The sequence below is a fragment of the Columba livia genome, chromosome 14, assembly GCF_036013475.1.
Source record: "Columba livia isolate bColLiv1 breed racing homer chromosome 14, bColLiv1.pat.W.v2, whole genome shotgun sequence".
In the NCBI taxonomy this organism is placed as follows: domain Eukaryota; kingdom Metazoa; phylum Chordata; class Aves; order Columbiformes; family Columbidae; genus Columba; species Columba livia.
In genome coordinates, this window is record NC_088615.1 from 2,426,455 (window position 1) to 2,453,658 (window position 27,204).

Consider the following 27,204-nt stretch of genomic DNA (forward strand, 5'->3'; position numbering starts at 1 on the left):
AGAAGAATCCCAAAGTGGATGTCCTAAAAGGGAAGACTTCATCCCAATAGCTCTTTAGCTGTGAGTGACTTTGCTCTGAAGTGTGAGGATTTGAAGCTCTTGCAGTTGCGTTAAAGTGGCAGTAGAAAGCCAAACACTTTCCCCTCATTGTCTTTCCAGCCCCCTGGTAAGCACAAGCGGGACCCCTCTGAGGCGAGTCAGCTGAGTTTTGATGGGGAGAAGCCTCCAGACTCCTCCTTGCCCAAGGCAGTGAACGGGCCTGTCGGGACTGGCAAAGAGACCACAGATTTAAAGAGCGATAAAGTCTTGGATGAAGGGATAAGTAGAGACAATGACAAACTGGAGAGCAACGACTCCACAAAAACCCTTGCCAGCTCTGCCACCTCGGCCACTCAGGGAAAGCCAGACATCATCTCACAGCCCAGGCCAGGCAGCAAGGAGAGGAAGAGCATCGGGGAGCGACCGGAGAGCAGCCACCTGGAGAACTTCACAGAGGAGAAGCTTGCCAACGGGAGCTTGGATCCCACAGCTCCATTCCCTGGCAGCCGGTCCAAAGGGGATTCGGATTCTGGCAGCACTTCCGCCTCGGAAAGCATGGACCTCACCATCTCCCTGTCTGCTGACCTGTCCCTCAACAGGGAGAGCGGCTCCATCTCCCTGAAGGTGAGAGTGGTGGGCAGAGGGTGTGGAGAAGAAAGGGCAGCAAACCTGTGCTGAAAGGTGCTGAGGTTTTTTCCCTTTTTATCCAATTCCCTGGAATTCAGTTTCCTTTCATTGTGCACATGTCCCTTAAACTCCTTCCTGAGGACGCAGCATGCTGGACTCTAGATGGGGTTGATTCTTTGACTACAGGAGGAGAAAGTGGGTTGGCCCTCATCTGCCATGTGCCTGGAGGCAGGGAATGGGTACAGTAGGAGAGAACAGAAGCTGCATGAAGACAGAGGGGCCAGGAATCTTGCTTTTAATCCCTGAGCGTGATGCTAAAGACCATGCAGGTGTCACCCCAGTACAGAGTTGTGTTGGATGAGACAGCCAGGAGGGCTCACAGGGCTGCTTGTGATATGAGTGTCCAAGCTTGGAGCTCTGCACATAAACACAAGGCCAGCAAGGAGGCTAGAAGCCCATCTTCAGGCAAAGCCTTTGGTCGTTTGATTTCCCTGTCTATGGGAAGTTGCTCATATGGTGCTGGGTTAAGCTGTGCCATGGGAATGTGGCATGTCCTCAAAGGGAGGAGAAGTTCTCAGTGGAGCTGCTGCAGGTGCACATCCCCTGCTGTCCCAGGCCACTGAAACCTAATGGAAGTCTGACATTTTGTAGTTACTTTGGGTCCCCAAGAAGTGTGAGGTAACTCTGCCACTCACCTGACTTGTGCAGTCATGAGCAATCTGAGCAAACACAAGTACGAAACCCAAAATGGGATTTCCTAAACTTCATATGTTACTCATCACTCTGTTGTTCTACCTAGGCCAAGGAGAGAGTTTATTTGGGCTGGTGCCTGTCTCAGTTTTTCCAACCTGCCATACATCTGGCCTGGTTTGTGTCAGCAGTGACTTGCAGAAAGACCTCCCAGGCTTCTTGGCTTTTGCTAAGGCTTTCTGGAGTCTGGGAATGCTTGTGAGCCAAAGCCAGCCAGGTCGGCATGGCTTTGCTCATTTCACCATTGTGCTTTTCCTGTAGGGCTGCATGGTTCAAGTCTTTCATATCTTTATTTTTTTGCTGAGGAAACTGAGTCCCTGGACCTTTGGCCAGGCTCAGGCTGCTGACCCTGCAGATGGTGGCAGCAGAGCCTGTGTGCTGTGAATGGCAGCTTCAAATCTGCCGGTGATTTTTGGCTTGCTGTGGTTTCCTTGCTTATGTTCTTCATTAACAACAGCATCAAAATTGCTCTGAGGCAATGAGCCAGGGAGCTGCTTCATGGCCTCCTGCTTTCCTCCCCTGCCGAACTCAGGATTCCCGGATGCACAAGAAGACGCTGAAACGCACCCGCAAGTTTGTGGTGGATGGAGTGGAGGTGAGCGTCACCACCTCGAAGATCATCAGTGAGGATGAAAAGAAGGATGAAGAGATGAGATTTCTCAGGCAAGTGGGTTGCTGGGATGGAGGGAGGGCAGGGCGCCAAGCCAGGGCAGGGTTTTCTTCTACACAAGCAAATCCAGGAGCGACCTAAAGCCCTTTCATTTTCTGCCTTGCTCCCACTGGGACAGGACAACTGTCCAGTGTGAACATCACTTCTTTTGGCCTTTCCTTGGCTGGCAGAGGGCTTGCTGTACCATGTTAACTGAGCTCTGTTTGCAGGCAGAGGAATGAGGGATGCATCTTGGGGACAATGTTCAGCAAGGGTGTGACAAGGGAAGCTTGTGCTGTGGCTCTGTCCTCTGAGGATGACTGAATGTGTCTCCAGAGCTGTAGATGTGCTGGCTCAGTGGAAATAAGCACAGAAATCTTCTCGGGATGCTCCTCTTCCTTTTGTTCTTGTATCTCCTCAGACTTCATTAACAGAAAGGCCAAGGGAGTTGTAAAGTCCTTGAGCATCGCTTAATATTCACGGGTGTATCCTCCCTGTGCAAGCCTTTGTGACTCTTCTGTGGATCTTAGAGCTTTCAAACCTCCGTGACCTATTTTCAGGGAGGGGAAACTTATGTTTCCAGGTCCGTTACTATGAGTAGCATCACTGAAACGAACAAGCCCTTAAAACAATTAAAATACAAATTGTTTTGCTTGATGCCCTATTCTAAGCGCTCTTATGCTGCTCTGAAGGACTCTGTGAATATAATCTGCCCCAAGCACTGTCCCTGCAGCAGCCTTATTGCTAGGCCCTAATATCAGATCTATGCATAAGCTCCTTAGCTACTCATTTTTTGTGTGAGAAGTGCATATAACCCTAATTAAACACAGGGGGCATGCGTACTAGCACACAAGGAATTTGCAGGCTCGGCTGCTTTCTCCTGATCCACTCCCAGCTGTGGCGGCATCCCTGAAAAGAGGCTCCTTTTTAATTTTTAAGTAGCGCCTGCTCCATCTGTGAGGTGGGGAAAGGACAGAGAGGCTTGGGCTAGAAAACATCAAGTCCCTGAATACCTCTTGGGAGAAGTGATTATTCCCTTGGGACTGGCTAGGAGGTGCGATCAACTCTCCTGGCATCCTGACTTGCACTTAAGAGGCTTCTTTCTGTCTCTTTGAGCATGCCGAGGTATTGATTTGAAGGCGAGATCAGAACAGAGCACATCGTATTGCGCCAGTTGATTTAATGGGGCTCGAGTTTGTTTTGAAAGAAGAAATCGTTCCAAAGTGCTTATCCCACAGGGGCCCCCAGAGAGGGTTGTATGGGATGTGTAAGGCTAATGCACAGCAGGGGAGGTCACGGTGGGGATCCTGCATGGGGAAACTGCTGCTGCTTTTGCCTGGTACATCGGTGATTTCCTGCCCGATTGGGCACAAACATCGCAAACAGGCTCAAACGTGACAGTCTGAGCTGAGTCTCCCTTTCACTGGATGTGATGCTGGATGAGGGGAGTGATGCAGTGTTGTGGTAGACAGGTCAGAATTTGGGAAGACTGCCCTGCCTGCCACGTAGGTGTGAGCAAGAAGGGATGTGGAACACAGGGGCCAGGCAGAGGAAACAGCAGCTTGGCCTGAGCTGTGTTTTGAAGACCAGCGTGCACTAACCTGGCTGGCAGAACCAGCATTTTGGCTGCTGGCTGGGAGAGCTGTGCCTGCAGCATCACCTTAGGAGCTTTGACAGGGCTTGTTTGAGAAGCTGTGAATGCTAATGAGCTTTACCTGTGAAAACTGATGGTTTGCCAGCAGTTAACACAATTAGCATCCTGCTTCCTCACAGTTCTCTGGTGTCATGGGGCCTGAGAGCACATCAGTCAGTTGGCATTTACCTCCTGCCTGTGCTCACAGCAAGCGGCAGGGCACTACGGGGTGGCCGTGTGGCTTTCATTCCCCGCTGAAGTGCTCCGGTTATTGATTCTGCCATCTCTGCTGAAGCACATGCCTGTGAACTCGTCTGACTCTGTATTTCTCTCTCTCTCCATTTTAACCCCCTGCAGGCGCCAGGAGCTGCGGGAGCTGCGTCTCCTTCAGAAGGAGGAGCACCGAAACCAGGCGCAGCTCAACAGCAAGCACCAGCTGCAGCTGGAGCAGATGTTCAGGCGCTTTGAGCAAGAAATGACGGTACCTGGGCAGGGAAGGGGATCTCCTGATACCTGCTGGTTTTGCTTTTCCCCTGCAGATGTCCTGCAAACCCTCGCACAGGGTGATGCTCTCAGGGTTGCAGCAGTCCTGGGGCATCGTGTTCGGAGGGAGCAGGACCACCAAGGGAACCCCTTGGGATTTGGGGGTGGGATGTGTTTGTGGGGCACAGAGCCTTCTGTGGGCGTTATGAACATGGAGCCTGCAGCTTGGGAAGCGCTGGCTGCCGTTGCCTGGTGTGGTGGAGCAGGAGAAGGGTTGTTCTGGACTTTCCCTCTTCAATGATCTTTCTTTGTGTGTCTGTTCATGGCTACTGTGAGAAACAGTTTATAGTGCTGTAGTGTTTTGAATTTAAAAACCATTTAAATAAGAAAGCAGTACGGACAGAATGTAAGAGCAGGAAAGCTATCCAGTTTGAGTATAAAATAAATAGACTAGGCTTGCATACCTCTGTGGACAACTTATGTTTGAGTAAGATAGTTTTGTAAACAAGTCCCTGGAAAGTTTTTGTGAGCCATCTTTTAAATACCCCTTTATTAATTCACCTAGTATGTGCCTGGTAGCGCCATTCCCTCGCAGCAGGCTGGGAGCCATCACTTATTTGGCTGTTCTGTTATATTTCTAAAGTCTTGACATGCCACGTCTGTGAATTCCTGTCTTAGCAAGTCACTTCTCATTTGTGAGATTTATTAGCCATATGGTGTGATGTGCAAAAGCCCCGAACCTGCTTCCTTTGCCCTTTCCCTGGGGCAGTTTGCAGCCCACTCCCGTTGGTACCCGTGTGCTCCATCCCTGCTGCTCGCCAGGATGGAGAGGTTGGACACAAGGGTGCTGTCGGAGCACAGTGCCCTCCAATGTGGAAATCCTGGTCTGAAGAGAAAGAACTGTGATGCTTGAGCTTCACTGCCTGCAAATATTTGCCCAGGGCCGCAGGTCCCAGTGGGATGCTGGAGATCAGGGTGTGAGCAAGGAGAAAGGCTTGAAATGTGCCAGAACAAATTCAAAAGTGCTTTGTGCTCACGCTAGGGCTGGCTCTGCCCTGTGTGCTTCATGGGGCGCTCTTTGGAAACTTCTCTCCTCTGTGTTTAGTAAAGTGGCTCAATTCATGCAAGGACAACCCTCTCCCACCCTTTTTTTTTTTTTTTTTCTTCTTTTTATTTTTCTTTCTTTTAAACTTCTGAAAGGGAACAACACACAGGGGACGCTGAGGTTGACTTCTGTTCCTTCCCGTACAGACAAAAAAGAAGTTCTATGACACTGAACTTGAAAACCTCGAACGGCAGCAGAAGCAGCAGATTGAGAAGATGGAACAAGATCACTCGCTGCGCCGGCGCGAGGAGGCCAAGCGCATCCGCCTGGAGCAGGAGCGGGACCACGTCAAGTTCCTGGAGCAGCTGAAGCAGATGAAGAAGGAGGTAAATATGGGGGTAGAATGGAGGGAGGCTGGTTTCCTGCATCTGTTTCTTCCAGGAAAGCTTCAGCATTTCTCCGTAGCAGAACTTGAGAGGGAAGCGGTTGTTGGGTGTCTTAGCAAGAAACTCTTGCTTTTCTGTGGTATATTTGGGTGTTTCCTAGGGTCCATCTGTTTAGTGACATTAGGTGGGGTTATTCTTGGCCTAAAGTTACCTGCTGATAAATCTCATTTCCCTCTCCAAAGGTCAAGAATGAGGTTGAGAAGCTGCCACGGCAACAGCGCAAAGGGAACATGAAGGTGAAGATGGATGACTTCGCCCAGAAAAAACAAACCATGGTAAGGCTGGGAGAAGATTGGCACGGCTGCAGGACTGGGGAATGCGTAGTAGAAACATCCTTCTCCTTGAGGAACTGGCAGTTTCTAAAATACCACCAGATGCTTTTCAAGTCGCAGCAGCAGGAGGGCTCATGGTGGCACTGCTGCTTTCTTCCAGGAACAGGAGTTTTTGGCCAAGCAGAAGGAGGACCTGGAGCTGGCCATGAAAAATATAACTGCCCAGAACAAAAAAGAGATCTGTGACAAGGAACGCGAGTGCCTGAACAAAAAGCAGCAGCTCATGAGAGGTGGGTGGCAGAGGCTGAAAAGGAGGAAAGCAAATGCTGTATGGATGGGTTTATCCAGCAATGGTTCTTCCCACACAGCAGATGCTGTGACACAGTTGCAAGCTGGCAGGGTTGGATTTAGAAAAAACAGCCTCGCCAGATCCTGTCTAAATGTTTAACAATAATAATACTTAGTGCTTTAATCTTCAAAGCACTTTACAAATACGAGCCAATTAGGCTTCATAATTGCAAGAAATTATTCCCCGATATGGTTCGCAACTTATTTCTTCTGGAAAACAGGAGGTGAACGATCACCCCCCACATCTACTGTACTGTTCCCGTGTGTAGGATTCATTTGTGCTGGGGACGCTGTGTGTGACCAAGCTGGGGCCAGGGTGGGTTGTCTCCTGACCCTTCTCCCTTCCTCAGACCGCGAGGCATGCATCTGGGATCTCGAAGAGCATCAACAACAGGAGAAACACCAGCTTATCAAGCAGCAGCTGAAGGACCAGTATTTCCTCCAGAGGCACGAGCTGCTCCGGAAGCACGAGAAGGTGAAGTTAGTGCCTTGCTGGGTGCTGGTCAGCCGGGTGCCTGGGTGTCCCCAAAGGGACCTTTCCCTTCCAGGCTGTAAGTGGGGCATGGAGAGTGGGTTAGGAGTTAAAATATTTGGTCGTTATTAGTGAAAAGGGACCAGAATAACGCTCAGATCAGCCTACTTGCTTGCGATGTATATTCTGTGCTGTATGTGTTTGACCTACAAGAATCAGTTGTGAATTCTGGGGGCTTTTCTGGAAATCTGCCACTGTCCAGTATGTGGGATGGTCTATTCCCAGAGCAACAAGTGAAGACTGGTGCATCTCAGAGATGTTTTTCCTTCCTTCCAGCCCCCTTCTCCTGTCCTTTCACAGCGTGCTCAGTAGCTGCCCTCACCTCTTGTCCCTTTGAAGATGTTTGTCTGTCAACAGCCGCCTCCATGCCACTCCCAAGTCTGCTCTCCAGCTCTTTTGGGTACCCTCAGCACTTTCTTCTTGGCCTGAGGTGTCCCTTCTCCTCTGACAGCTGTCCCTCTGCCGCTGCAGGAAAGGGAGCAAATGCAACGATACAACCAGCGCATGTTAGAGCAGCTGAAAATTCGGCAGCAGCAGGAGAAAGCCCGGCTCCCCAAAATCCAGCGGAGCGAAGGGAAGACGCGCATGGCCATGTACAAGAAGAGCCTTCACATCCACTCCAGCGGCAGCGCAGCCGAGCAGCGGGAGAAGATAAAGCAGGTCAGGTCCTGCAAAGAATACGAGGGCTCGGGCTTGGCTTGGGGGGGAAATATCTCTCCCTTCTGGCAGAAGGAAGAGTGGAAAAAGGAAACGGTTCCCAAGTTACTAACCCGCTGCAGGGAGTCAGAGGTCTTTGCTTTTGTGGCAAGAGGTGTGGTTTTCAGTGCTGCTCGCATTGTGCCTAGTGTTGGGAAGCATCCTCAGGGCTTTTCTTTCTTTCCTATATAGTAGTGCAAGCTGGCTGGTCTCTTAACCGGCTTCAGAGATCAGAGCAATGCTGCCTACAAGGACACCTGCTTTTCTCTCTTCCAGTTTGCTCAGCAGGAAGAGAAGAGGCAGAAAGCAGAGCGGCTGCACCAGCAGCAGAAGCACGAGACGCAGATGAAGGACATGCAGGCCCAGTGCGAGAGCAACACGAACGAGCTCCAGCAGCTGCAGGTACCGTCCCTCGGGGCTCGGCCTCCCGGGGCTGCCCGAGCTCTGCTCCTGCTTCAGCACGAGGGGCGTGTTGTAAGAAGCGGCTGCAGAGGTCTCAGTGAACTAGAGCTGATGTCCCCTTGCTCTGCCCTGGGAGGTTTTTATGGCCACATACAAATGTGCCCTGGAGCTCAGAGCTCTGAATGCCTCTGGCTGATGCAAGTCCTGTTTAACCTCTGAATTTACAGTTCCAGCTGCTTAATGAGTGTTCTGATTTGTGATCCGTGTTTAGAATGAAAAGTGTCACCTCTTGATTGAGCATGAGACCCAGAAGCTTAAGTCCCTGGATGAGAACCACAACCAGCACATGAAGGAGTGGCGGGACAAACTGAGGCCACGGAAAAAGGTAGAGCCTCCTTGGCATGGGCAGAGTGTCCTGCTTGGCTGGTTGGAGGAGACAACGTCTGTAGCTTCAGTACAATCTCAAATACATCTTCTGTGTGTGTTCTCTTTTGCTTAAGGCCCTGGAGGATGAGCTGAACCAGAAGAAGCGTGAGCAGGAGATGTTCTTCAAGCTGAGCGAGGAGGAAGATGGACAGACGCCAGCATCGCCAACCAAACACGCCAAGTTCATCCCATTTGGCTCCACAGAGAGCTCATAACACCTCGCAGCTGGCAGGCCACCGGCTGTGTCCTCCTGGGCAATGTGGACTTAGAAGACCATCCCAGCAGCCTCTTCTCACAGCAGCACCTTCCTGTCCCCTCACTCCGTCTGGGATAAATGTGGTGTCTGTCCTGCACTGGGGGATGCTGACTGCGAGTTTTGGTGGCTTTTCTGGAAGCTGGAGACAACTCCACGCTGGGAGGCCGGGCAGGACCCTTTCTGCAATCGTACTTGCACTGTGAGCTGGGTGCGTCGCCTCTCGCCTGAGCCTGGCGCTCACCAGGCTTGTCGGCAAAGACTGAAGCAATAACTGCTCCGAACAGGAGACGCAGGCAGTGGCTCCTGCCCTCTGCACAGGGGTTATCAGCCTCTGTCTCCACTGTGCCTGCTCTTTCTCTCGGTCCTCTGTAAGGACTAGTCTGGGGCAGAGCAGCTTTGGTATTGTCTTGGGCTAACCTTGGCCTTCTGCCCCCTCAACGCTTGCCTTAGATTTATTTCTATCTGCTGTGGCCCTTTTTTGTTTGAGGGAGAGACAGTGATAAGGATTTTTTTTGCTTCTTTTGAGGAAGGAGGATTAGGTTTTTTTCTTTCCTCTTCCTCCTTGTACAGACTGTACAGAAAGGGGACCAGCTGGATGTCCTTCCAAAGATGCTTCTGCTTCTTCATTTACCATGATTGCTGGCACCACAGTCCCTCTGGCACTTAAGTAATACTATCTTATGAGAGACTGGACTATAGCATAATTAAACTGTTCAGCTGGCTGCAGGCTTTTGTCTCTTAAAGAAGTGTATGTGCTTGTGCAGAGCGGGAGGTTGATAATGGTGCTTAATCCTGTGGTGACACAGGATGGTGTCAGTCACAGTTGTGTGCCTTCTGGTAAGGACAAATGAGAGGCCAAAGGCTATTATTGCCGGGGCTCTCATCATCACACATGTGCTTGAGATTACTTTTTGAGTGTTAAATATATGTGGGCCATGTGGGTCAGCCAGCCTGGCCGCTCTGCAGTCAGGGCTACGGGCTGCAAAGCATCATTTGGAAGGAATAAAGGAGTCTTGAAGCAAGGCGTGTAAGGGAAGAGGGGATGCAAAGACAGCTCGTGGTGGCTTGTTCATCTCAGCATTGCTTTCTCCACTGTCGTCTCATCTCCTTGTGATGTCCCGCAGTTTTTCGGATGGTCCTCCTGGCTTTCAGGTTGGAGTCACGCTGCAGAGCGGCAGAGCCGCTGCAGGTCCGGCCCCGGGTCCCTGTTGCTTTAGAGACAGTGGCATTGCAGGAAAAGGTGGTAATGTGATGTGCTACACTTCCGGGTACCTGGGTGAAGGAGTCAGCCCCCATGTCTTTAACACCTCTTCTGAGAAGTGCCCTTACATTTACTACCCATTTAGAGTTCATGATACATATTCATAAGCTTCCTGCAAACTAACAAGGCTACATCTATTTGGGCTATTCCAAGTTTCTTTGGAATCCACACCATTGATGTCTTTATTAATGAACATTGCCTAGATGGAGATCTTAAGGGCTGGGACCCTTTACAAGGCTGTGTAGCAACTTTTCAGTAACTAGCCTGTCCTTCTAGGAAGACCATGCGTCCCATCTCCGAAAGCGCTGACTACGCCTTTCAGATGCAATAGCACCAGGTTGGGAGCTGATGTAAAATGAGTCAACGCAGGAGGTTGCTCCTGAACGATGTGCTGATTTGAGCTTTAAATTGTATTAGAAATGTGTGCTGGCAGCTGCACGGTTCATGTTCCTGGTCCCCTTAGGATCCAGTTGGATGTATTCTATGAAATGGTTGTTGTCACAGAAATCAGCACCCGGTGCCTGTCCCTTCACGTGTTACGCATGACTTGCAGAGGGCTGTCCTGCAGCATGCTGTTCATTAGGTGCCTCCTCCGGCCGAAGGTAAATCGCTTCTCTCTTTCTCCAGTCTGGCTTTCTTTCAATCTGGAGCTAGCAGCGTGATGGAGGGTAGGAATGGTTTTGTCCCCTGCTCGTTGTCTGTTCCATCTCCGTGCGCCGGGGCTCTGGTACCATGTCCCTCCCCTAGAAGAGGGCAGGGGAGCACATATTCTGATTGTCATGTTTAGTGGGTGGTTATCTTTTCTTCTCCCTTTCAAAAGAGGAATTTCTTTGTCCTGTTCAGAAGTAACCATGAATAAACTCATGTTATTTTTGAGGGGGGTGGGAGATGCCATTTTTTCAAATGTGGCTTTGAATAAAAGAGGTTTTTAATATTTTGTAAAGTGTCTTCAGTGGGGCCACCATGATGATGTAAAGACCCTTCTAATAAAGTAACAGACTGAGCAACCTGGGCAAGTGTCTGATTTCCTGCGTGATCACTGGCTGTGGCCTCAGACCAGCTCAGCGCCTAGTCTGGGTTTTGCTGACTTAGAGAAGCCTCAAGAGCCAGTTCTGGCATGTGAACCTTGCAAGGCTGAACTTCCAGTTCTTTAAAACAGAACTGGTTGCTTCAGAAGCACTTTCTGCTGCAGCGCAGTGGCAATAACGTCTTTGCAAGAAGGTGAAACTCTGATAGACCTTAGTGAACAGGAGTTTTCTCCATGGCTTTATGTATTAAAACAGTGCTCGGCTGACCCTGCTTGGTGAAGAGGGAGTATTGCATTCTGACATCTGAGGAGTGCAAGCCACTTCTGTGTAGCTTTTTGTTCCTTTTTTTATTCGTTTGTCTGGCTGTAACAGAAGACACGAGTCAAATGCCTCAGCTCCCTTGCTTTTTTGGGTCAAGGGGGTCCTAGGAATGCCTCCCTGTCTCCTCCCCATTCTGCCCACAGCTGAGGAGCGCTTGGATCCTGGAAATGCATTAGGAGACCAAGATACAGATCACATCTTCCTCTGTCAGTGCAGGGGGAGACCTCTGCTTGCTCTCCCGGGCTGCTCAGAAAAGCTCCCACCTCATCTATAACTAACCCCAGGGTATGTGTGGGCTTCATTTTGTGCTTGGAGATTTTTACCTGCTGGTTTAATTGTGATTTCTCTCATCTAGATACCCCAGTGCCAAGCAACGACACACAGTGTGCAAGGGCAGCTTTGACATGAGCCCAGGGAGCTGGTAGGTTTTTCCCCCTCATTTTCTGGAAGGTTGCTCTGCCAACTTCCACCTCGGGCTTCATGTGGGAAGTTGTCTTGCTACCTGTGTCCACCCTGGTCAGGTAATACCACAGGCCATGGGTTCAGGTGTGAGGTGGTGAAAGGAAGAGGGAGTTGTTGCTGTAAGGTGGTGGTGGGGTCTACATGGGCAGCCCTGGCGTGAGAGGAGGACAAGAGCGAAGCGGGAGGGTGCCCATCTCCTTGCTCCATGAGACAGGAAGAAATGAAGTAGCTGAGGACACACAATTAGCCATCTCCTTCATTTGCATGTACCAGCACTGAACTGTCCCCTGGGGACACACTGGTCAAAAGTGGCCTCATTCAATGTCTCCCAGTGAAGCAGAGGATGTCATGGGAGTATTTAACTTCATCTGCATGTCCTTGGCAGTGCCTGAGGGCAGCTTCAACACTGAGGATACTTAATGTTTATAAATATGTGGGAAGTACTGTGTATTCCAGAAATAACTATTACCTACTATCCTACCCTGGTGTAATGCTGAAAACAGAGCAAAAGTGAAAATCTTTCCTCATTTTTAAAAGTAGAGATGACAGCCCTGAAAAGTTACGGGTGTTGCAGCAGCTGTAGCGTTCCCAGCTTTCCTTGTTACCTCCTCTGAGCTGCCCCAAGGCTTTTGCAGCATTCGTGCTATGATGGGGACAATGAAACCCTCTGGGGAAGAAAAGTCAGGGCAGGCAGGGACAGTCATGGGGTTGGGACTTGTGCCTGGCTGCCTTCCTCCTCTTGCTGGGTCTGCGCTCCCTCCCTCGCTGCAGGAGGGCAGGGTGGCGTGTCCTTCAAAAGAACCCTGCACCCTGTTAAACCAAATGCTGTTGCATGTTGTCCTACTGCACGGGCCACTGGTTTAGTTCTCCAAATGCCAAATTACTCACAGGACTTGAGCAAAACAAGCCTCTCCAGAGGCTGGTGGCTCTGCCTCACTTATGGGGTTTGTTGTTGTCCCTCTTATGGGTGGGATGGGGCCAGGTGGCTGGGACACGTTGTCCTGCCATCCCGTGTGCCCTCACAAGCACCCACTGGGACGCTCCTGGGCCTGGTTTCCAGGCTTGCAAGGGATGCAGGGGTGATGTCTGCTCTTCTTTCTCTTGTTCACTAGATGGCATGCACACTGAAACCGCCGCCCTGGGTTGCGGAGCCGAGCTGCTCTGCACAAGCACAGAGCTGGAGCTGAGCTGTCCCCTTGCACTGAAATCTTTGCTCGCTCTTTTTCCTGGATTCATCGTTCAGCATGGTACACCTTTCACTAGACCTCTGCTGCTCGATGAGTGTAAACACTGGCCCAGGTTGGCCAGAGAGGTGGTGGATGCTCCATCCTTGGAGACATCCCAGGCCAGGCTGGATGGGGCTCTGAGCAACCTGAGCTGGGTGAAGAGTAACTGCTACTCTGCTGGGCTTCAGTGGGAGAGATTTGCCCTCTGTTGTGGTAGGAGCATCGTTTTTGACTAATCCTCACGAGAGAGCTCAGGGGACACAGGTGCATTTGTCCTGTATGCAAGGACCAGGAACATTTTGTCACCTGGCACTTGCTTGTAATTCTTAAATTCAAAAACAAGCAGCAACAGTCTGTGCCAGAGGACTGCAGATAGTGTTTTCTGACATTTGAGGGGTGATGGTGGGGCACTGCTTTCTCATTCCATTTGATCTGGTACCTAACAGACCTCAGGTATGGCCCAGCTGTGCCCAAACAACTGGCTCCTGCTTACAGCCAAGCAGAAAGCCATTTGCACATCTGAGCTGACAGCTGGCTTTTCAGAACTCATTTGCCTTCTTGTTTTAAGTTGCTCGGCTGATCCTGATAGAGAAGGGAGAGTGTACATGGGTCAAGGAGATCTTGACTCTTCAGTAGGTGGTGAGATCACCTGTGTAGTTATTTTATTTGGCTTAACAATACTTCAACCTTTGGTTAGGGCAGCAGGAGATGACTCATTTATTCCAAAACTCCCCTCAGCTGCACCTGTACCCTTGTGCTGACAAATCCCATTGTAGGAAGTGCTGCTGTTGGATCTCTGTTGCTCCTGCAGACACATCACCAGAGGTGTGGGCCAAACACGGGACTCCCAGGACAATGACAAAACTCTTGTTTGGGCTCCCTTAGCTTGGCAGTTTCCTTGATAAATCACCAAGGTGCAGTAGAGCCCAAGCCAGGCTGTACATCCTCCCATCAGGTCAGCAGGCTCTGCTCCTCTCAACAGCTCTCATCAAACTTATTAATTAAACACAGCAGCCATTGTTTCCAACCTCTGCTGTTTCCTGGGTGCTCTCAGGCTGCAGCCAGTGCCTGGTGCTGTTGAGGTCCAAACGTGACAGAGTCATTCCAGCAGGTTACAGTGCTGCGGCAGGGATGCTGATGCTTAAGTACTTCTGATTGATTTCTGTGCAGTTGCCTGGCTCCCTGCCAGCGTTTGCAGGCCTGGAGTGGGTTTACACTGGAAGACATAGATAAAGTAACCCCCTGTGTGTAACAAGCTGGTTGTCTGGTGCACATGATTTATAGCAGAGATAAAGAAATGGACCGGCAGCCCTGCAGCATGTGCTGCGGGGCTGCATCTGTGGCACTACACAGAAAGGAGCTGGAAGGGTGACAGCAGGAAACCAGGGTCTGGTTCCTGGAGAAGGTAGGTGAGCCCATTCATATATTCTCCTTTTCCTTTCCATGGCACGCATCTCCATGTGGGAACCTTGTGGCACTGGGAAGTGGCTTATCAGCAAGGGAATACCTAAAGGTTTCATGTACCCCTGAGAAGGGGAGGTGGGCACAAAGCTTCCTGCAGCAAAGCACCATCTGTGTCCCTCCAGGCTGCTTCAAGCTCAAGAGTGAGGTGCCCTTCACAGTGTCACCACAGGGTGTTCATCCTGTCCCTTGTGTGTTCCCAGCTGTGGCTGCAGGGCCAGGATTAAAGGGGAGGGGGAGGCTGGCATGAAGGTTGCTGATGGAGGTGCAGAGCAGCACGGTGCTGCACAGCGGCTGGGATGGCCTGGTGGGAGGGACAGCAGGGAACAGGCGTTGTGGCTGTAAGAATGGGCAGAACTTGTTCCTCCCCTCCCAAATCTACCATCTGGCTCTGTGCTAAAGTGTCTGACTGAGGAGGGACGGCAAGAGCCAGGGCAGAGAGGGGAGTGATGTGCAACTGGTCCATTAGTGAACCAGCCCTGTGGTGGCATGCCAGCAGGTGTCAGGGGGTCACAGGTGGTGTGGTGTCCCCTTCAGACAACCTAGCATCCTTCCTGCAGCTGACTCCGCAGGGCCACTGTGGTCCTGGGCTTAGCTGAGGGGGAGGAAGATGAAGATGAGCCCTTTGCAAGGACAGGGGGGCCAATGAAGCCCTGGCAGCCTGCCTGTGCCTCCATTAATCCTCTGGGGTGGTTGTAGCAAAGTTAACAGTAAACAAAGGACCCATGTTTAAGGAGCTGCTAAAGAGTGAGATGAGTTGTTTATGATTAAATTAAATTCATGTGAAAGCTAATGACCTGCCAGTGTGAGCCTTGGGTAACTTTATAATGTAATTAACAGCCCACGGGGGAAGCAAGCTGTGCTAATGCCACATGTTGAGGAGCTGCTGGGAACACGGAGGCCGTGGGTGGCATTGATGTGGAGATGTGCCCAGCTGCTGCCTTGTCTGCCCTGCTGCATGGAGGGCAGAGCTGGGGACAGGAGGGGACGGGCTGCCAGGAAGGAGAGCTGGAGTGCGATGGCTCAGCTCCCAGGGGTATCCGGCTTGTCCTGGGTAAGACAGTTCTGCTGATCTGACCATACCAACAGCCAACTAAACTGCTGATTTCTGCTCAGTTCGTTTCCCGGATCCTTAGGGTTGTGGCTGTTGGTGATCAAGTCAACACCACCGTGGGAACCGTTGTTATGGGACAAGAGTGAGGAGACGAATCAGGGAGCCCAGGCACAGCCCCCTGACGCCAAGCAAGATGTGCAAGCCCAGATCCTCCCCGGCCCCGCAGCCACCTCCCCGCAAGGGCAAACAGCCCTCCCAAGAACTCTGCCCTCCCCGAGGCACAGCCGAGGCGCCTTCCCCCTCCATGGTGGGCTGGGGGGACCGCGGGGCGGGACACCCCTTGTCAGCGGCCGCGCGTGGAGCGGACACGCGTGGGGCGGGTGGTGCCGGTCGCCCCTTTAAGCGGGCGGTGGCGGGGCCGCCCCGCCGGCCGGGATAGGCCGGGGCGGGCCGGGGCCGCCTCCCGCCCCCGGCAGCGGGCGGGCGGCTCGGCTGGGCTCGGCGCGGCGCTGCAGGCTCCGGTCCCGGCTGCCTGCGCCAGTGCCTCCCCCTGCGCCTCCGCCGCTCCCCGCTTCGCCGCTGGCGCCGGGCTGCGAGGGGCAGAGGCATGCCCAGGCGGAGCATCGCGGAGGTGAAGGTGCTGGACGTGCAGAAACGGCGCATCCCCAACAAGCACTATGTGAGTGGCGCGGCTCAGCTCGGCTCGGGGCGCTCCGCTCCGCCGCGCCCGGCCCTGGGCAAACAAAGGCCGGGCGCTGCCGGCCCACGGGCGGCCCCGCTGCCCCACGGCTGGCCCGGAGGCGGCCGCGGAGCCCCGGGACGGGAGGGAAGAGAAGGGCAGCGCTGCCGGATTTGTCGCTTCCACCCCCGGCGTCTCCCCGTGGGGATCACCCGGTTCTCCCCTGCCGGCGGGGGGAGGCGCTGCCTCTTCCTCCCGAAACCCCTGGTCCCGGGGGGGACGGGCAGGGAGAGCGCCGGTGGTGACCCCGTGCGGGACCCGCCGGGAGTGGCTGCGGGTGGGTTTCTGCTGGAGGGGCTCCGAGAGCAGCTCAGGGAGGAGGAGGCACCGCCAGGAAGTGCCTTTGCTTTCGTGAGGGAGCAGTGTTTGGCGGAGGGGCTCTGAAACCTGTTGGCTGCAGCGTCCCGGGCGAGGGAGGGACCACCCGGGTGGTTCATTCTGTGCCTGGGACGGTGCTGCTGTCCCTGTGAGGTGTTCCCGTGTCCCCTGCACTCCTTCTGTATGAGCTGCACAGGGAGCGTGTTCCTGCATGGTCCGGGGCATCTTCCAAACAGTTGTGGGGTTTTGTATTTTTGAAGAGGTTGGCTTTTTTTTTAAATTATTATCATTTGAACTTTGGTATGCTTCCAGCATCTGTGGAGACCTTGTGAATGAATCCTGGCAACAACTGTAAAACAAAGACAAGAATGTTTTCCCCACCCTGTTTGCCTTAGACTGGGGTGACCCAGTGACACGCTGTTTGTGGTAGTTTGGGTTGTGAGGTTGTGGTGTTCACTCTGGCCGGAGAATGTTGTGTTGGTGGAGCCGAGCACCCTGAGCTCTTGGGAGATCAGGGCCTTCTCTGGGTCAACCTGGCTGGTTTGTGGCAGTGAGCAACAGCTGAAGGAAAGGAGAGGACAGGCCAGCTCTAGCCGAGGATGGAGGAGAAGGTAAAGGGGGGCTGTTACCCTTTCCTTGCATCCACGGATGTGATGCGGCTGCTGCCCAACCCCTTATCACTCCTTCTTCCTCTCCTGCCCTGTCTGTGGCTTTATTAGTTGTGACTGAGCCTGGCCCCAGCTCCAGACATGCCCCCCTTCCTGCCGTGTCCATCCCAGACTTACTCATTGTAGCTGGGTTATGCATCCGATCTGGAGGAGCATGTGCGTGAGGAGGTTTGCTGAGCTGCACACGCTGCTGTTTGTCTTGGCGGATCTGTTGCACCGCTGTCCGGTCCCGTAACGGGGCTCAGATGGGGTTCGCCTGCAGCTGCTTCTCCATTCTCCCTTCTACACCTTCCCATTTGCTTGCTGGAGCTGGGGGCTCATTGCACCCATCCAGATCTGTGTCCCCACAGCTGGGATGTGCACCTCAAGTACCAGACATGTTTTGTTTTGGGCACTGTGCCTCTTTGTCCTCCACCTTGAGAAGCGAGGCCAGTGGAGTTGGGCATAGCACAAATAACCCCTGTGAGGCTGGAAAACTGGGACAGAGATGTTTTTTAAAAAGAGAGACTTATGGTGGGGGGCCCAGAGCAGAAGCTCCTGTGGCGGTGGGAGAAGGTGGCTGCACAGAGCTCATTGCAGCCAGCTGTGCAGCGCAGCCGCCTGCTCCCCCCTTCACTGGCAGCTCGAGTCCTCTGCCTCTAACCTTTCCCTGTACTTGTCTTGGACCGAAATCCGGCAGCGCGAGCCAGCGCAGCTTGCAGCGGGGCTGAGCCCAGGAAGGGGCAGGCAGCTTGCAGGCAGTAGCCTCCCCAAGGCAGTGCTGGAGTGAATGGGAGCGCTTGCCTTGTTTGAGGGAATCAATAGGAACTAGGCAGATTCACAAAGCCAGTTAATTATATGGAATCAAAACTGTCTTTTTTTTTTCTTTTTTTTTTTTTTTTTCTTTCTCCTGCAAAGAGAGGCAGAGGAGGAGCAGCAAATCGTGGCTGAGTCATCTTACTTTAGACCATATCTGCTGGCACACTGCAAATCCAAGTCCATCACGGAGTGTAGATGTTAAACCTTTGCTCTCTGATTTCTCATTGCTGAACATAAACGTGCTCCCCATCCCCTGGGGCAGCTGCTGGCTGTCCCAGTGAGGCTAGAGGACCACGCCGACTTTCCCTTCCATTGCTGCTGTGCTGGCCTGACCGGCGACTGACCCGTACGGCTTGGGCTGCGCTCTGCACCAGCAAGAGGCTTTTGTTTGCTGGACAAAGATGCAGTTCTGTTGGCTGCAGCGAGGCCACAGCAGAAAGTCCCAAATTCCAGTTTCTCAGAAAAGTGAGATCAAACTGGTGTTTCAAAGTCCTTATTGACATTCATGGTGGGGAGGGGCTATAGGAAAGGCCAGCTCTATTCAGGCCGGGGTGGTTCACCCATCACCTTGGTAATTGATACAAAAAGAGTTGCATTGACTGGGACAAAAACTTATACTTTTTGTCAGCTCTGATTTGGAGCAGGAGGCACAGTGTTGCTCCGAACTGTGGGGCTCGTGCTGGGAAAGGACTCAGCAAGGTGCCAGGTACGGTTTGGGTAGCCAGGTGCCAGCTCAAACAGATGGTGAGCTTGGTGTTGCGGTTTAGCTGGGGACCTGAACTCAGCCCCATGCCCTTGATTGCGTGTGTGCCTGTGGACGGCACTGGCTCAAATCCTGGTACAAGGCAGCGTCCGTACCATGTGTTGCTGTCGTGCTGCTTCTCACAGCATGTCTGTGACCGTGCTCCCCTGAAAGGATACACTGGGACAACAGTGCATGTGTCCCATCTCCTCTCCATCCTCCTTACCCTGGTGACAGCCCAGTACCTGACCGGAGGGCAGGAGGAGCTGGGTGGGTTGTTCCAAGGCAGCCTGGGTGCGTTTAAACCTGCTTGGGGAACAGGGACAATGGGAATGGCTTCTTGATTGCTTTTCTTTTCAGCAAGGTATTAAACCCTTTGGTGTGTACTGCAGTGAGCACTGCTGGGCAGGGGTCAGGCTAAATTGCAATCAGCGGGGTGTGCTCTCCCCGTGCATGCTTTCCTCCCATGCTTTCCTCCCTGCAGTCAGCCTGGTGCCCCTGCAAGGCTCTTGCTCAGTTCCAGCAGGACAGGGAACTGCTGGAGAGAGTCCAACGCAGCCATAAAGATGCTGAAGGGAGTGGAGCATCTCCCGTGTGAGGAAAGGCTGAGGGAGCTGGGGCTCTGGAGCTGGACAAGAGGAGACTGAGGGGGGACTCATTCATGGGGATCAAGATGGAAAGGGGGAGTGTCAGGAGGATGGAGCCAGGCTCTTCTGGGTGACAACCAATGATAGGACAAGGGGCAATGAGTTCAAACTGGAACACAGGAGGTTCCACTTAAATTTGAGAAGAAACTTGTTCCCGGTGAGGGTGGCAGAGCCTGGCCCAGGCTGCCCAGGGAGGCTGTGGAGTCTCCTTCTGTGCAGACATTCCAACCCGCCTGGACACCTTCCTGTGTAACCTCATCTGGGTGTTCCTGCTCCATGGGGGGATTGCACTGGATGAGCTTTCCAGGTCCCTTCAACCCCTGATGTTCTGGGATTCTGTGATCTTGGCAGCCCATCGTCCAAGGGAAGGAGGGGACTCCCGTCCTTCGGGCGCCCACTGGAGGGTCACCCTGCAGTGACGTTTCCCACACAATCCTGTGTTAAGGGATTACAGCTCGTGCCCCTCAGGGACACTGCTGGCGAGGACTCCAGGGCCACACCGCAAATCTGAAAAGGCAAAGTCCAAGAGCAAAGTTTAAAAATAATCATTCTGGGCGACAGAGTAGCAGACTGTCATTTCTATGGTCTGGCCAAGTCTCAAATTCTGATAAATGAATGTTTATTCAGAAAAGACCCAAAACAAAGCCATAGTTGAAACAGACTCAATTTTCCTTTAAAGGACTTCACATGGGATCTTTTTATAAGTTTGTGTTTGTTATTCTCTAGTAGAAGCCCTAAAATAAAGCTTTGCCCTACTAAATCCAGACTTTGGTTGGGCTTTTTTGCCCTTAGGTAAACTTTAGTACCTTTCATTTTAATACAGCTGCAACTTGTGTATGTTGTTCTATGTGTTAATAACAATGCCATTGAATAATTACATCCACCAAGGACATTTCCATAGTTTGTATAGTTTTAAATGGTTGCTCTAGAGCACAAGCCAAAATTTTATATATATATATATGTGTGTGTGTATGTATACATATATATATACATCCGTCTGGAAAGAGAGAGCAGCATGCTGTTTGGTTGTGTTAGTTTATTGGAAACCTGGACTATGTTCTCAGGACTTCCTTTCCCAGCCTCTGTGCCACACATATCACTTTGAAAAAGGGAAACTTAAACAAAATATGCAGCATGCACATTTATTTTGCAAGCTCAGTTAACCAGATTGCAATTTTTAAGCAAGGTGAATACCCGTGCATATTGAACCACCTCATTTGTGGCAGCCGCCTTGCAAAAGTAATTAATAGCGAGTGTTGGAATCTGGTGCCTAATTGACAGCATTTATAGACATTTTAAAATGAGTTTGAAAACCACACTAAAAAAGTAGGTGTGTTATATTTTTGGTGTGTAATTTGTGATGTGATGGTAGGTGTCTTCTTTGGTCCTCTTACTTGTAGTGGTGAGGCTGTTCATGGTTTAATTTGTTGTCCAATCCAATGCCGTTGCTTATCTAGAGTTAATCATGGAACATTCAGAGAAGAGTGCTCAAATGGCAAGAGGACAAGAGCTGTTGATCTGCAGATTCAGTGGTTCTTCATTGCCTTATACATATAGAGCAGAAGATTGTCTTCTGAAGAACGTATGCCCCATGGACCCACATGTCATGGTCCCCTGGTCCTGCCTTGCCCAGCTGGAGCAGAGCCCTGTGGGGACCTGGCACAGAATCGCCCTGTACAGCTGCATTGTTTCTGCCGTTGTGAATCATACCAGTTGCTTGGCTTAAAAAGGGCATTAGAGGATGACTCCCCCCGTACTGCATGCTCTGGGGAGGGTGACCATGCTCTTGGTATGGTGGGAATGTCCTGTGGGGAACCGAAGGAGCTGGGTGTGTTTAGACTGAGGGAGCAGGAGGTTAAGATGAATAGTGTGAAACCTATGCAGGGGCCGTTAACAAAACCAGAAATGAAAGAGAGCAAAAGCAAAATGAGAATGTATGAATCAAGGCTGAACCCAGGAAGCTGGAGTCTTTGCCGTGGTGAGGAGTTTCTGAGTATCAGTGGCCTCGAGAGGTTTGAGGGCTTTCTCAGCATCCTTAGTGGTGTTTTACTGCTGTATCCTGTGGTTCTGCTGTATCTCATCCCCTTTCCTGTCAGAAGCTGATGCTCTCCTGCTCCAGGCAGGGCATTTGGAGCCCATAGCTCATAGAAATTTGGACCCATCCTTGTGCCTGGCTCTGCTCTGCTGCACAGCATTACAGAGCCGACCAACCCTTCTTTCCCCCTCTCCTCTCAGGAGAACTGGGGCTCAAGGGAGAGCTGTTAGCTTTGTGGATGAAAACCAACACCCAAACGCAAACTCCTTTGTTTTTCTTCCTTAGTCATGTTACTTAAGACTCTTGAAAACCTTGAATGTCGCAGTTCAGTGGAAGGGCCAAACCCTGCCTGGCATGTGGCCATGGAGACGGATGCAGCTCCGTGTGGAACGCTGCTGCTCGTACTCTGTTCCAGCGATGAACTTCAGCACCGGGGCCGTCCATCGCCTCTGCCTGCCCAGAGGGCTGGTGACCTTGATCCCTCACAGCTTTGCTTTGGAGAGCATCTTTATCTTCCAGCCGTTTCACATAGCAGTGGGAAATAGGAAACAAACGAATCCATATGTTTGATCTTCAGCGTGACTCAGAGCAAACAAGCGGGTGCAGGTGTTGTTTGACCGAGGGGTCTGCTACACAGCTGAGCGGGACTCAGTGGGTTGTTCTTGGGGTCCCTGTGCTTGACGTAACCCCGTGTGCATGCGTTTTTCACCCCAGCAGCTTTGGCTGTGTGCTCGGGGAGCGCTGTGCCCTGGTGAGCTGTGCAACAGCAGAGCGGGAAGAGCTGTCACTTGCTGGGGTTTTAGGGAGGACACAGTTGAAGGGATGAATCAGAGCAAAGGGAAGTGGCTGCTTTGTAGTGCTGGGCGCCTGGGCAGGGTGACTTGGCTTGTTTGCTGTGGTGATGATGACATGCCTGTCCTCCCGCTGCCTGCATCCCTCTTACCCAGCCTGGACTTGTTGCATCCGCCCCTCTCCTCTGCAAGGCCAGAGGGACCGCGGCAGCACCCCAAATGCCCTGCAGTCATTGCTGGGATCGCCTCCCCCTGCCTTTCCCAGTGCTGTCCAAACCAGCATGACCCTTCTTCCAGCTCTCCCTGTCCACAGAGCAGGAATGAGGGGGTGACAAGGTGGCTGGGGACAGAGCTGGGGGCTCCAAGTTTTGGCGTTCCATGGCACAAGAGCTCCCGCGCTCCCCTCCCCAGCCCTGCACGCCTGTGGCGGTGAAGGCTGATGGAGAGGGGCCAAGCACAGCAGCTTTCTGCCAAGAACTTTCTTTGTTTCCAGCCACCTCCCTCCCTTTTTTCTTTTCCTCTTACAATTTCCCACTCCCTTTTCTATATTAAACCCACTCGGGTTTGGCTTGATCCCTCAGCTGCTTTGGTTTCTCTGCCCCTTTGAATTTCTCATTAGGAAAAGGTTCTTCACCCAGAGGTGCTGGACACTGAACGGGCTCCTCAGGGAGGTGTCATGGCCTCAACCTGACGGTGTTCAAGAAGAGACTGGACAACGGGTGTCCTGTGCAGGGACAGGAGTGGGACTCGATAATCCTGTGGGTCCCTTCCAACTTGGGACATTCTATAATTCTCAGCGGTCTTTTCTGGTGGTGGCGGCTGAATCAGGGTGTGCGGCTCTTGTGTCGCTTCCCGGTGTTTCAGGGTCAGGGGGAGTGTGGGTGGAATAGAGAGACTGATGCTTTTTTTTTCCCTTTGCTGTCAAAAGATGCTTTAAATATGTGGAGTTTTCCACAGAGAGGTTTATTGTATATGGTCTCTCTGGACTCAAGACCACACAGGCGCAAACCCATTGGAAACAGCTCTGCACAGACAGCTCTACCTCTGCTGGAGGCTGTTATGTCTGGCTTTGCCATGGGAGCTCTGCCGAAGGGCTGGGGACCTGTGCTGGTGCCCGTCAGTGGTGGGTGGGCAGAGCTGGTGTCCCTGCAGCCCCAGGGAGGTCTTTCCCCAAGTGACCGTGGTGTTGCGTTCTCTCCTGCCATCATTCACGTGCCTCTGGTGTGGCTGATGTGGAAACGAGAAGGTCTCGGTGTGCCAGGGGCTGGGGAAGCTGAGGAATTGCTGCAGAGCCATCTGGGGGAGGCTGTGCTGTGCCTGGGGGGGCTGTTCTGTGCCCGGGGGGCTGTGCTGTGCCAGGCAGGGCTGCTGGTGGGTTGTTGGCTTGCACGGCTGTGCTGCTTCTGGGCTCGAACTGGCACAGCTGGATGGTGCTGAGCTCGGGGTGCACTTGCTGCCTCGCTCAGTGGTGTGCAGGGTGCCAGCCAGCAGCTGGACTCTCCCCAGAGCCTTAGTTGTGCCCCCCCCAGCACAGAATTCCTTGCAGATTTGGGAATATTCCTTCTGTGGGAGGAGAGAGGCCGAAACCGTAGCTCTAGGTTTTCCTGCAACTTCAGACTGCCTTTTTCCTCCTCAAATTGAAGCAGTCCAGGCTGCTTCTCATGTTGTGTTTTGTGCATGTCCATAGTGTGTTTATGCAAGGCGTCCAGAATTGGTTCTTCCGGGAGGTCACACGGCCTCATGTTTCCAGAATGGGAAACTGCTTTTCTTTTGTTTATTTATTTATTTTTTTTTTTTTGTATCTGTTCTCCATTCCATTGCCTCAAGTCAGCAGTTTGAATCCCCTCTCTCTGGCCACATTGTTGATCCCCTCTCTCTGGCCATGTTGTCGTATGAGACAATGTGCCTCTTGGGAAAGGTGCAGGACTGAGGGCTTGTTCAGGACTCCGGAGCCCTCGGTGGAAGTCACCAGGAGCTGTTGCTATCTGCAGCACTGAGGCTTTCTTATCAGTCCCTGGAAAAATCCCTATGGGGCCTGACAGCTCCTTGAGCTCATGCTTGCCACTTCATTGCTTCAAGCGGAAATAAAAGAGAAAAAAACCCCGAATCTCTGGCTTTCCTTTCAGATAGAGATAATTCGTGCTCGCTTCCTGTCCCCTCTGTTCCCGCACTCTGGTCCCTGTGACTCCAGCCACTCTTGATATGCAGCTGAGGTGGCTCCTTCAACCTCCAGCCCCTCTGGTGATGCCCACATGGGAGTTTGCTCCCTGCCTGGGGTTCTGTCCTGCTTGGAGGGATGTCCAGCATCTCCCTTGCCATTCACTTGCTGTGGTTGTCCAGCGTGTGTCCCCCAGGGCTGCAGAGCCTTTGCTGCCATGCGATCTGACTGGCAGCTCTCGTTGACAGCTCTGTTACAGTTGGCCCGGTGCCATTTGCATTTCTTTTAGCAACCTGCCATTTTTTGACAGCTCCCTTACGAAGGGTTTCAGCCCCACTTTCCACCAGCCTGTTTTCCCTCTGAACTGCCTCTCCGGAGATGCTGGGGAGGGGGAGAGCAGTGACAGGCACAGGGTTACACCAGAGGGATGCTGAGCTCACGGTGCCTGTCCAGGTGGGCTGCAGGATCCCCTGGGCCTTTTTTCCCCGTCCTTATATTTCTGTTTAGGGCACCCAGTTTCAAACACGGCCAAGGAGAATGTTGGGCAGTGGTGATCCTGATGGTAAACTACTCAATTGGTAATTTTAAAGTAGTTGGTACATGGCCAGCTACTTGTAACTTCATGAGTTTGGAGGGACCAGGGAGTTTGGGAGCCAAATCCCTGTGCTGTCTGTCCGAGTTCATCCTTTTGCGTCTGTTGGGTTCCATTTTCTGTGAAGGATCTGATCTGCTTCTGCACTCCAAGGGACAGGAACATGGGGAGCATTCGGCATAAATGTGAAGTGCTTCTCTCCTCCAGCATTAAACAACATCCACCTACATCTCTGAACCTGTTCTGGGGCCTCTGCACCCCTGAGAAGCCCCTGGGGAGTGAAGGGCAAGTCTTGTTTCCTTGCTTTGGTTTTTGCTGCAGCTCTGGCAAGGTTGTCCTGCCAGGAACTCCTCCTGCTCCATACCATGGGCTTGCTGCAGCGTGGGCCGACCATTTCACAGGGCGAGGGTGCACGTGTGGGGTTCTTTTAATGCCAAAAGCAGGATTTTCTACTGTATTTGAGTGACCCTGAAAACTCTGTACCCCTCCTCTATGCCCTGCTGTAGTGGGACAAATGCAGTGAGCTGCATCTCGAGGTTTTCAGAAGCACGAGTGTGAGTTTCAGCTGTGCTCCCCTGACCCGTGGCTCAAATGAAGCTAAGGAGGGTTCAGCCCCGGTGATTTCTCCATCTCCAAAGCCCAGCTTGGCCGCTTGCCTTCAGGAATCAGACCTTGCAGCGGGGTTTGGTGTGTGACACGTGTGCAGGAACGTAGGCTGGAGCTGAGCGAGGGATGGAGGCTCTTGGGTTGGGAGCGGGGCAGGGTAAGGCTTCCTTTCCGGAGGGAGGGGAGCCACCGGGTCCCGGTTTCACCGAGTCAGCGAGTTCCCTCCACGATGCAGACCCCGCCGCTGGCCCGGGTGAGGCTGTAAATATTTAGATAGCTCTGCCTGTTGGCTTTGGCCAGGGGCCCAGCCCACATGATGGGGTTGCAAAGCCCCCGTCCTGCATCTGGCTGCCCGCCACCTCCCCGCCATCTGCTCCGCTCTCCCCACCCTCAAGGACACAGCGGAGTGGGATGCGAGCAGCGGTGGTGGCGGCCCCGTCCCCAGCTGTGCTCCCCGTGGGTGCGTGGCCCCAAGGTAGCACCAGCTGCAGCCCCGGGAGATCCCATCGCTCGTGCTATGGAAGAGGCCTGCTGGTGGTTTTTCTGTGTTATTTATTTGAAGGACCGTAGAAATCAGAGCTGGAGGAGACCCATGAGGTAACTGTTTCCATATGCCCTCACCCACACAGCTTGGCTGGGAAAAAAATCTGTTCTTGGAACAGCCTCTACAAGATGGAGGGTTGCAGGAGCAGGTGATGGGGTGGCTCCTACTGGGACAAAATTAGAGGTTTTTTGGGCCACTGCTTCATGGTGGGTGCTCCTGGCAGGACGTGGTACAATATCATGCCAGGAGGTGAAACTTCAGACCAAGTACAATGTTTTCAAAACTGTCTTGATCATTTAAAGTGTCTTCCGAAAGCAGCTGAGAAAGGATGGGTGGGTGTCTGTGGGAGCTTGGTGCCTCATCATCTCTGTTTCCTGTGCAAACCATTGCTGGGTGGCCAACTGCATTGCTCATCCCCTTCCAAATCTGTGCATCTGTTGTTAGCTGAGAAGAGCACCTGAGTTATGCTTTCTGGTGTCTTTTTTGTCCCTAGGACAACAGGGATGGATTTGGGTATTGTCAGAGACCAAGATCCGTGATGGTTTTGGCCAGCAGAACACCTTGGTGGGATGGGGCCATCAGAGTGAAGGACAAGGGATATTCACAAGGAGAGAGGCAGCCAGCTTTACTGAGGCAGTGTTTTTGTAGATATCGAGGAGCTCCCGTTCCTGTGAGCTTCCCTATATTTTCTGCTTTACACAAGTGGGTGAGGAGATACCCCTGGAGACCTTTGTGCTGTTCACATGAGATGTGCAAGAAACTTATCCAGATTCCAGCGAGATCTGCATTTCAGCAAAATGGGAGTGAGCTTATGGGTTGGGAGAAATGCTCCTTCCTTCGTTTGCAGAGGTATAATAAAGCATGCTGTGCCCTCAAATCTCTCAGCTCTATTACCTTCAAGAGCTTTGAATTCATTTTGGTTTGAGCAAATCCACATCCTGATTAAACTCCCAGTCTAATAAGCTGTTGACTCCAAATAAAGGCGGGATAGAAATAAACAATGAAGAAATGTTGGCTCTTCGTCCTGCCCCAGTGGAAGGCTTTCTCCAGGCAGGCAGCCAGCAGTGATATAACCCCGTGAAGTGCTGTAGACTGGTAAGAAATCTGGGATATCAGCTGAGTTTCTAACCAAAATGAGCTCATGCTGGC

At 52.3% G+C, this 27,204-nt stretch overlaps 2 protein-coding genes across 9 annotated transcripts in view; both read left to right on the forward strand.

The window, feature by feature from the left end:
• STK10 (serine/threonine kinase 10) overlaps positions 1-10,877 on the forward strand; it is a 44,277-nt gene extending 33,400 nt beyond the window's left edge. For both annotated transcript variants that reach the window (XM_065029509.1, XM_065029510.1), the window contains 11 exons: positions 160-663; positions 1,949-2,079; positions 4,056-4,179; positions 5,433-5,612; positions 5,855-5,947; positions 6,105-6,234; positions 6,643-6,767; positions 7,296-7,484; positions 7,797-7,922; positions 8,194-8,307; positions 8,423-10,877. In XM_065029509.1, the coding sequence (XP_064885581.1) occupies positions 160-663; positions 1,949-2,079; positions 4,056-4,179; positions 5,433-5,612; positions 5,855-5,947; positions 6,105-6,234; positions 6,643-6,767; positions 7,296-7,484; positions 7,797-7,922; positions 8,194-8,307; positions 8,423-8,563 (1,857 nt within the window). In that variant the 3' untranslated portion in view covers positions 8,564-10,877. The remainder of the gene's footprint in view (positions 1-159; positions 664-1,948; positions 2,080-4,055; positions 4,180-5,432; positions 5,613-5,854; positions 5,948-6,104; positions 6,235-6,642; positions 6,768-7,295; positions 7,485-7,796; positions 7,923-8,193; positions 8,308-8,422) is intronic.
• A 4,929-nt stretch (positions 10,878-15,806) lies between these two features.
• Positions 15,807-27,204, forward strand: part of SH3PXD2B (SH3 and PX domains 2B) — a 71,111-nt gene continuing 59,713 nt past the window's right edge. Inside the window, exon 1 of one of the 7 annotated variants that reach the window (XM_065029511.1) lies at positions 15,807-16,096. In XM_065029511.1, coding sequence (XP_064885583.1) covers positions 16,025-16,096 — 72 coding nt within the window. In that variant the 5' untranslated portion in view covers positions 15,807-16,024. The other 6 variants (XM_065029512.1, XM_065029514.1, XM_065029516.1 and 3 more) reach the window with 6 other exon arrangements.